This window comes from Amphiura filiformis, chromosome 8 (assembly GCF_039555335.1).
Source record: "Amphiura filiformis chromosome 8, Afil_fr2py, whole genome shotgun sequence".
NCBI classification, from domain to species: domain Eukaryota; kingdom Metazoa; phylum Echinodermata; class Ophiuroidea; order Amphilepidida; family Amphiuridae; genus Amphiura; species Amphiura filiformis.
In genome coordinates, this window is record NC_092635.1 from 59,804,526 (window position 1) to 59,815,141 (window position 10,616).

General features: G+C 35.0%; 1 protein-coding gene across 1 annotated transcript in view; it reads right to left on the minus strand.

Moving 5' to 3' along the window:
• Positions 1–940: 940 nt before the first annotated feature.
• Positions 941–10,616, minus strand: part of LOC140159303 (F-box/LRR-repeat protein 4-like) — a 52,102-nt gene continuing 42,426 nt past the window's right edge. Inside the window, exons 11-16 of the mRNA XM_072182727.1 lie at positions 8,119–8,248; positions 7,356–7,448; positions 6,400–6,507; positions 4,559–4,645; positions 3,539–3,643; positions 941–3,066 (exon numbers count right to left, since the gene is read on the minus strand). Of these exons, the coding sequence (XP_072038828.1) occupies positions 2,928–3,066; positions 3,539–3,643; positions 4,559–4,645; positions 6,400–6,507; positions 7,356–7,448; positions 8,119–8,248 (662 nt within the window). The 3' untranslated portion in view covers positions 941–2,927. The remainder of the gene's footprint in view (positions 3,067–3,538; positions 3,644–4,558; positions 4,646–6,399; positions 6,508–7,355; positions 7,449–8,118; positions 8,249–10,616) is intronic.

Sequence of the window (10,616 nt, forward strand, 5' to 3'; positions counted from 1 at the left end):
ACGCATCCCTGCGTGCTCAGGCTGTCTATGGTGGAATATGTTTTAATTGAAACGCACTCATTGCGCAATCATTTCCCGGATGCGGATCAGAGCGTCCCGGGAGATCACATTGATGCGTTTCATGCATCAGAATATTACCATAAATTATATACCCCACATACACAATTATTCATCATCAGAATATGTAACATTAGATAATCTACACCACTTACGAATGAAATAGAAGACTGATGCAGTTATTTCATGGCAAATAATGGCGATGTTATCATGTTAAGGGATCTAAAATGAGCGTTTATTGCGTTTCGACAGTATTTTTTTTGTGGGACATGAGAGCACCTCAGACCTATCGAATTGCATTCTGAATACGAAGCATGTCTTTTTGATATCAAATAATTTTCATTTTTTGAAAATCACAATATAATACAAATTTTATGACAAATTATAAAAATTTGATATTTTTCAAATTTTTGATATATAACAGTCCTGAAGTAATTATATAAATCTAATGATATATTCTTAAAGTGTATGTAGCAGGAGGAAAAGCCGACGGTCAATTGAAAATTTTGACCTTTCATATTGAAGATATGGATTTTTTCCCCAAAAAGACCTAATTTTTTTTGGTGTTTTGGGAAAAAAAATCCATATCTTCAATACGAAAGGTCAAAATTTTCAATTGATCGTCGGCTTTTCATCCCACCTACATACACTTTAAGTATAAATCATCAGATTTATAAAGTTTACTTCAAGTACTGTTAAATATCAAAATATCAATTTTTAATGATTTGCCATAAAATGTGTATTAAATTGCGAATTTCAAAAATCAAAATTATTTGATATCAGAATGACATTCTTCGTATTCAGAATGCAATTCGATATGTCTGATGTGCTCTGATGTCCCAAAATAAATACTGTCCAAACGTTCATACCCCAGCCCTTAAGCATATCTTTACGCATTTCTCTAATTTTTTAATTGATTAATTTTTCAATCGGGAAAATTGGTTTGTCGACAATATTGTCGACAACAGCCTTATCGACAATATTGTCGACAACAGCCTTATCGACACCAGCCCTATAGTATAAATACATATCACTCTTAGTAAAAAGGGTTCCGCTGAAAATTCAAGAACCATTTCGAGAACCATTAAAGGTTCTGCAGGCTCTTTAGAGAACAAAAAAGTTCCCCAAAGTAACCAAAGATCCTTTTATTTCCAGAGAGGAAAATAAAAACACAATTGTAAACAAGGTAAATAAATATAAATTGAGGTAGGCTTTGCGCGACTGTTTTGCACTGGCAAAGAACAACATTCGGTTGCGGTACGACATTTCAAGGTTTTCTATGAGAAAATACATAAATGAAGGGATCAGAATTAAGAGTGTAGATTTAGATGTTGACAAAATTTTAGTCAATTTGACCAACTGCAAATAGGGGTCACGTGAGGGGTCAACCAGGATCAAAACTCAAATTGGTCCAAAATATGCAGACACTTTCCCCAACTTAAAAGCTTAAAACCTTCATTTCTCAAAAGTAGTATTATGTGACTTTTAAGAACATCTTTAAAATATCAAGGGTTAGGGTTAGTACAGTACAGTTTTGGGTTAGGGTTATGGTACAGTTTTGCCACTTTATCACTTCTAATATAGGTTTCTTGTATACGTTCTCAAATTTAACTTGATGCACCACCGACTTTAGTTTTCACATAATTAATAATATGGCCTAGTTTGAGAAAAATAAATTGTAACGTACAGTGCAATTTATCAAGATTATCTTTCTATGTGGTAAGTAAAATGTATTTACTTCTTTCAAAAAAATGATAAAACATAGGCCTATACTATGTTGATTTATAATTTTGGAGATACCATAGAATTCCATATACAAGCGTAACCTATGCCTCTATAAATGAGTTTTTTGACGAAAGAGACGAGATGCAGACACCCTCCACAAAAACATTACAATATATTAGTTTATAATAATACTTGTTTGTACAGCCGCTTGTATCAGCGAAAGCCGTCTCTTTCATAAAAAACACTCATTTTGAGGCACACAATGCTTGTGAATTCTACGGTAGTAGGCCTACATTCAAATTTTCATAATGTATATTGTTGCACTTCGTCATGACGTTGGTAAACTAAAACAACTCAGACTCAAATTTGTCTTATCAATATAAAAGAGTTCCATATATAAAAGATACAATGATTATTAATTTATTAATATTGTAATGTTACTGTAAATACCGGTATATCAAACTAGAGCCGTCCTCGGCTTTCGCGGTTATCGGCATTGACGGTGTACTAAACATATTCTTATCATGGGTTCGTGATAATTATTCGTGATAATTGACAATATTTTTCCCCTCCTGAAAGTCACATAGCTCCCCCGACTCCTTCTAGAAAAATCCTAGCACCCACTGGGGTTGGCCTACAGCATGGTACCTGTCATACATTTACTTGGAATGTTTTACCTCAAGTTGATTACAAATCGTTTTTAAAATGAGGCTATATGACAATCTTTCTTGCTTGATGAGACCAAAAAGGATAATCATTATAAAGCGATATTAATAGCTTTATGTTGACCATGTTGAATTTCATACGCAAAATAAGCCTTATGTTGATACCACTTGCAGCATTTGATGAAATATAAAGTATACAACTCAAAAGATGAGATCTAAAATGTACACCTCAAAATTATGTGATATAACCGGTATACTTCAAAATGAGATCTAAAGTGTACACCTCGAAAGATGAGATCTAAAGTGTACACCTCAAAAGATGAGATCTAAAGTGTACACCTCGAAAGATGAGATCTAAAGTGTACACCTCGAAAGATGAGATCTAAAGTGTACACCTCAAAAGATGAGATCTAAAGTGTACACCTCAAAAGATGAGATCTAAAGTGTACACCTCGAAAGATGAGATCTAAAGTGTACACCTCAAAATGAGGCCTGTGTGAAGCTTCGTTTGATGGACACTTGAGGATATGCTTCTCTCCAAGTCAGAATCATCTCATTAGGAACACGATTGCAGAAAGACAAATCAAAGAACCGCAGTTTTTTGCAACATTCAAGTACCCTGAAATAAGTAAAGCAACAGGAGAAAAAAATAATTACATAATAAAATTGGTCCAGTATGACGTTGTAGTGATTTGTTTTCGTGTTCGTGACCTTTATATAACCCGACATTTGAATGTAATTAACAAGTTTTGACCAAAACTGAAACCTGTTTATACTACAACATGTTTTAAACCTGTTTATAAACTATAAAACGTCTTTTAAACCTGTTTATAAACTGAAACGCGTCTTAAACCAGCTTATAAACTAAAACGTCTTTTAGACCTGTTTATAAATTGAAACGTGTTTTAAATCTGTTTATAAACTAAAATGTGTTTTAAACCTGTTTATAAACTAAAACGTTTTAAAAACTTTTTTTTGAAATAAAAAGGTATATATAAAATAAATAAAATTCCAATAAACTTAGTTTATAAAAAATGATATAGGCCTAGTACATAAACTGCGATGAAAAGACTTAAAAATCACATATATACCTGCCAACACTCTGTGGTCCTACTTGCATAGTGCCCAGTATATCTATTTGTTCCATATCGGGACAGCATGATGCAAACGCATACAGATCATTATCAGATACACTCCTACAATAAAAGAAATACATCACTTTTCCAGTTTTACTTTTAACGCATATGATTATTCATCATACGTGTAGTTATTAATTAATTCGGCAAACAGCCGAATCCGGATTCGGCTTTTGGTAAATTATTTTTGAATGAGAACAACGGATCAATGCTTTACATAATAGAGGGCAGCATATTTTTTTTAACGGAGATCAGATGATAACAGCATAATAAGTAATCAAAAGAGGGCGGCATACTGTGTTAACTAACGGTGCATCACAGTACAGTCGATGATGCCACCTAGGGCTAGATGACACCGTTAAAAAATTTGTTATGTTGCCCTCTATAGGTAAAGCATTGATCCCTTGTTTTCTAATTCAAAATTAAATGAATTTCCCAAAAGCCGAATCCGGATTCGGCCGTCTGCCGAATTCATAACGAATTGTCATACGTAGGCCTACCGTTTACTTTCAAAAATAATAGAAAAGGTTCCCAAAAAGGGGAAAAATGGAAAACTTGGAAAATGGCTCTTCACAAAAGACAAATCAAGATTATTAAACTGGACTAAGTAGAAAGTGTATTAAACAAAATATGTCGGCAAATGGCATGACAGCAAAGTGTTCATAAAACATCTTTTCTACATGATCATGATGAAAGGCCCCTATAGCCTAAACCCAGATTTATACTTTTAATTGGTCAAGTGCATGACAAAAATACAGTTTTTCTGCGTAAATGATGTTGTTATCGCCGTGAGGAAGCGTGTACGCGTGTCATTTGGCGATCATACTGTTAACAGAAAAACTTACTTTTCCTCTCAAGAACTCGAACATGTAACCACACACTCTTCAACACTGATAACATTCTCTTGGGTATTGAACAAAATGAACCGTAGGGTACGCCTATATAAATTAGAGGTAATGGGTTCAATTTTCTTACCGAATAGCAGTGAGGATTAGTTTCTTGAGTTTTCTACAGGATTGCACAAGGCTCACGAAGCAAGTAGTACTGGAATTCAACTCTGAGCTGCAATAGACAAAATTGATGCCATGTCGTGGGTTTTGTCAATAAAAAATTGAGTTCTTGTCAATACGTAGTGCTCCTGGAGCATAAGGGTATAGTGCTCCCAGAGCACAGACTAATTGACACCATAGAATGATTTTCTAGAAAATTGTTAAAGCAAAAACCATCCGGGGGCGCGCGGTTGAGGCGGCGGGGAGGCTGTTTAATAAGTCCGCCATAGACAGGGACAGATTTACCTTTTGGGGGCCCTGGGCCAGGCCAAAATTTGGAGACCCCCCAAACTCAACGTGGGGATGGCATGTGTACTTAAGTGGCCAAGTTTTGGTTTACAAATAGGGGCAAATAGGGGACCAAAGATTGACAGTGGCGACGAAAGCATTACAATTTACGATTTTACTTAGTAGGTCATTTGCGCGCGGACGTCAAGAATGAACTAGTTTTCCTCCGAATACTATTATATATGCTTATTATATCATTTGCACGTAGGCCTTCATCAGAAAGAGCACGCGGGATCAGGTATAGGCCTATACAATATAGGCCTACATGATAGTATTATGAAGCTAAACTGATATGAAATCCAATAGCCAGTTATTTGGTTTTAGAACTCATACCAGATACATGGCCAATGGATCTCAGTTAGCTGAATACTCGAAATATACAAAATATAACTTCACAATAATCTTTAATTCTGCATCATCAAATCAGCAAAGTATCACAACATAATATAGATTACATGATGCAGTCATGTCTACAGTAGAATTCATCTCGACCTTTGCAGGACTTAACCCCATTAAAAGCTATTAAACCAAGATAACACTCATTGAAACAGCTCAACTGATTAAATCGGATCTTCTCTGGTTGTGCACAAGTGACTGTTTTCATGTGCGATATCGCAATATAGCTGGTATTCATAGCTTCAGTTGAGTAACCGATTATAAAGGAAACGAAAGGAAACAATGTTATGTGTGGCTTTCTTCACGAAATCAGACAATGTCGTGCTTTTGTAAACCAGCATTCTTGAAAATGAGCAACATAATGATTTTTGACTTAACACGGTTTAGAAATAATTTCTTCATATTTTTGGTGTTATCTGTCGTTTACATGTCCTTCCTAAAACACAAAAGTACGACCCTCTCCAAACACCTAAATTAGCTAAAAATTTAGGACATGTTACAAAACTTTATTTTCTAGAACCTATTTAGAATAATTTAAATGTAGCTTTTACCGGTTTTTTTGTTGCATCCTTCAGAAGTGAGCGGTCCGATACCAATATTTTCGGTCAAATCTCCATTCAAATAACACGGGGAGTTGGCTAGCTATGCCTTGCCCTCACTCATATTTTACAAAAGTACGACCATTTCTGAACATCTAACCTAGCTGTAATTTTAGGTCATGTTAGAGAAATATATTTGCTAGAAGTTTTGGAGAATAAATAAAATATTGGCTGGTTATTTTTCACACAGTGATGTTAACTAGGCAAGTGTCCATTCTCCCAACATACATCATTTGTAGGGGTCACGCGTCAATGGTGAGAGCACTGTGTATTGTGTATAGGAAAACGGACAGTAACTGCAGTATGACGGATTGAATACGCTTGCGGGTCCTTCTCCTTCAGTGACTGGCCATCGGCTACATAGGATCATAGGCGTGGGTGATTGATGAGAGAAAGACCGCGGAACGATATATTTAAATGAGGAAATATAGAAAGAAAATAGCGCCATAACAATAGGCATATTAAATGTATGTTTATCTCTTACCACCATCCCAAGTCCAGCTCGACTAAATGTAAGCACCCATGTGACAGCACACCCAAACCAACGTGCGTTAATGTTTTGGCTCGCCATAGATTTACCGATTTCAGATTTCTAAAATAAGAAGAAATTATACCAATATGAACATGAACATTACATAATTTACGCCTTGATTCTCACAAAATATTAAGCATAAAACATTGAATATTTCAATAATAATAAGGTACACTTACTACTATCATACATTATGTAGACAGTGGTCTACTATTTCGTAAATACTTAAGGGCTCTGGTATGAGCGTTTGGACAGTATTTTTTAAGAGACATGAGAGCACATCAGACATATCGAATTGAATTCTGAATATGAGGAATGGTATCAAATAATTGTGATTATTTTTTAATTCGCGATACAAATATTATGGCAAATTTTTGATATTTTTTAATTTAACAGTCCTCGAAGTAAACTTTCTAAATCTAATGATATGACCTTTAAGTGTATGTAGCTGGGATGAAAAGTCGACGATCGAATGAACATTTTGACCTTTCGTATTGAAGATATGGATCCCCCAACTTTTTTTAAAAGTGTTTTTGGGGAAAAAATACATATCTTCAATACGAAAGGTCAAAATTTTCAATTGATCATCGGCGCTTCATCCCAGCTACATACACTTTAAGTACATATCATTAGATTTATAAAGTTTACTTCGAGGACTGTTAAATATCAATTTTTAATCATTTGCCATAAAATTTGTATTATATCGCGAAAAAAAAAAAAAAAATCAAAATTATTTGATATGATAAGAATGCAATTCGCTATGTCTGATGTGCTCTTATGTCCCACAAAAAATACTGCTCAAACGCTCATACCAGAGCCCTTAAGGTTTTTGAACAGAACGTTTGAAAGTTAGTTAATAAATTTTTGCTCTTCCGTTTGAGATGACACGAATTGAAAAGTGAACTTACCGACAATGGGTAGCCAGTTCTCTCACTATATTGTCATAGCTCTGTATGGTTTTCACATTGCCAAGATTAAGGTGCTCTAATTTAGAACATGCACTGAAATGTGAAACAATAAATTGATTAGCTCTCGCAGCTCAGGTCGTGCAGCATCTTCAAACTGAGGTCCTGGGTTCGATTCCCCAAGGGGGGAGTCCTGTTTGTTTCTCAGGTATATTACGACGACGGGTGTGTTTTTGTTCTGTTTTCGCAATCCATTAGTCATGCAATGGTCACATAGCCTCCGCTTAGTACACAAAAATTATAGCTAATCCAAAATCCACGACCATTCAACTTGCCGATCGAAGCAGGACAATTAAAATTAAAATTTAAATAACATTTCTTTTTAAGTCATGAGTTGTATGCAAGCTGTTTAACGCATTTTCACGATCCCACTCACTTACAAATAATATGATGAGTATTAAACACTTTTTTATGCAATATGAAATTCTCATTTTTAAGAGCAGATTTTTTTATTTAACCGTTTAAATTCGGCTCCCAAAAACTGTAAGTTAAAAATGTGAACAAAAATGTGTCCTGTGTCCAAACTGAGCATGACGAAGAAAAATCGCGGCTTTGATGTGCGATGGTGACCCGCGAAGCTAACTTACTCGATATATATAGTTATTGACGGTACATGTTACATTACTAGTATACATAAAACTTAAAAATATCAAACACGGGAGTCCCACAAGGCTCAATACAAGGCCCTCTAATAAAGCTGTCGTACCGTATAATATCGATGGTGGCCGGTTCTGAAATCGTAGTCCGATATAAATTAAGTGAAGTTAACTCCTTCAATTGTGAAATGTGTTCAAATGCTACCGTCGGTATAAAGCGACATGATGATAAGTCCAGCTCTAGAATGACAATAAAGTATAAAACAGGAATATAAATTAATAATAATAATAGGCCTAATAACAATAATATAATAATAATAATAACACTAATAATAATAATAATAACACTAATAATAATAATAATAATAATAATAATAATAATAATAATAATAATAATAATAATAATAATAATAATAATAATAATAATTCGGGACAAATCCAAGCTTAGATTAAAATCTTTTAATAGAATTACGCGGTTCGTAATTAAGGTGGACAAAGGTGTGTAAATAACAAAGTTTAAATACAAATAATATATAATATGCAAATACGCTCATTGATATTCATAAATATGCAAATACCATGGCATAAAACTATACAGCACATCAGGCCACCATATACTATCACAATACCAAATTTGATATAATATTGGATGGTTGAGCATGATACCATAACATATCGGATGAGTCATAAAAATATCGGACGAGCCAACGGCGAGTTCGATATTTGTATGACGAATCCGATATGTTATGGTATCATGCGAAATAAGCCATCCAATATTATCATTATTAGGTTTTCTTAACTCCTAATAACCCTGAAAACATAATAATGAAGTTGATCGGTCTTAGTGATTAAGCTGCAGAGTGGATTATTGAAAATGTAGGCAAAGTATGCAAATGAGCTCATTAATATTCATATGTGAATAACATGACACACACTATACAGCACATCAAGCCACCATATCCAATCCATATAGCAAGTTTGAAGTTGATCAGTTATTACGTTTAAGCTGCAGTGGTTTAATGAAAATGTAGGCAAAATAATTATGCAAATAAGCTCATTCATATTCATAGATATGCAAATAACATGACACAAAACTATACAGCACATCATACCACCATATCCAATCACCACACCAAGTTAGAAGTTGATCGGTTATTGTGTTTAAGCTGCAGAGTGGATTAATGCACTCTGTCGTAGGTGGCATACTTTCATGTCACCGTATTAATTACACCCCGAGTTCTACGAGGTCTAGAAATCATGCGCGTTTATTGAGGGGGTGGGTGCTTTGTTTATTTGCATGAAATATAAACGATGCATGATGATGGAGATCATTTTGATTATGAATTAGTTTATTCCCCTGAAAGCACAACCCATACCTCTTTGCATCCTTCCACCACCTATATAACCCCCCCCCGCTTCCCCACACTCGATTTAAAGCAATTTAAACCAGCTTTCTATCATATTGATCTTCCGTCATGCAACATGCACATAAAATAGAGTAATGTATAATAGGCCTACTAGTGTATATCACTCAAGTGTCTATATCACTCAAGTGTCTATTGTAATGTCGGTGGAAATATTTCCATGACCTACCGGTATATTTTTTCACAATAAGTTATGGCCATTTCGAAAACTAAATCAATGCTTTCAAATGTAGATGACTTGATCGACTTCTCTGCTCGTGAATATTGCACTGTGAAATTAAAAAACTTCTTTTGTATAATTTGATGAAGGTAACTTCAAACCTGATGTGGTCGCACGGTTATATAACAAAATCAGATGAAAACTGAACTTAGAACGGCTTGCTACAAATTATAAGTTTCTAACAAAGGGTACAAACAAAGATATGGATAATGACATCACTCAAGAGCTTAGGCAAGATAATAGGAAACCACGTGACCAAAACCAAAACTAAAACTCAATATTTTAAAATGACCGTATATATGTTGCAAACAAAGTGAAACATTGATATGTATCTAAATCGGTGCACCGGTGACACGTAACACCACAGTCTATGGTAACACTGACCTGCACCTCGTGTCTCTGTCTAATAATTATTGTAAACAATTGTAAACAAGTACAGTGGTGGCACCTGGATTTTTTTCGGGTGAGGGGCAAAGTGAATGGGAGGGATCAACAAATTTTGCACAAAATTGCCGCAAAAAGTGGATTTTTTTGTAATCTTGGGGTCAAGTTTGCCTTAAAAGTGTGTGTGTGTGTGGGGGAACCGGGGAGCGGCAAGAAACTTAAAATTTGGGCGGCGTGGTAAATGCCCCCCCCCCCCGTAGTGCCGCCACTGAACAATTAACTACTAAGGTCATTGACATCAGTACATTGACTATAGATAGGCATTGGTAGGCTATGTATCAAGGTTTTTATATTGTTTTTTTTTTATTTATAAAATAATAGTGGACTCGTTTTTATTTCATCAAATATTATCACGGATTTCGGAAGCTTATATCGGAAGTTTGGAAAACGGGGACCCGAAAACGGGGACCCCTATCACCCCAAGGCGCTAGGCCATAAAGCTATACTGACAAATTTCTAGGCGTCTCGTTTTTCAACTTTTGAGTCTCCAAATCTAGCCAATAAATAATATTCACCATAC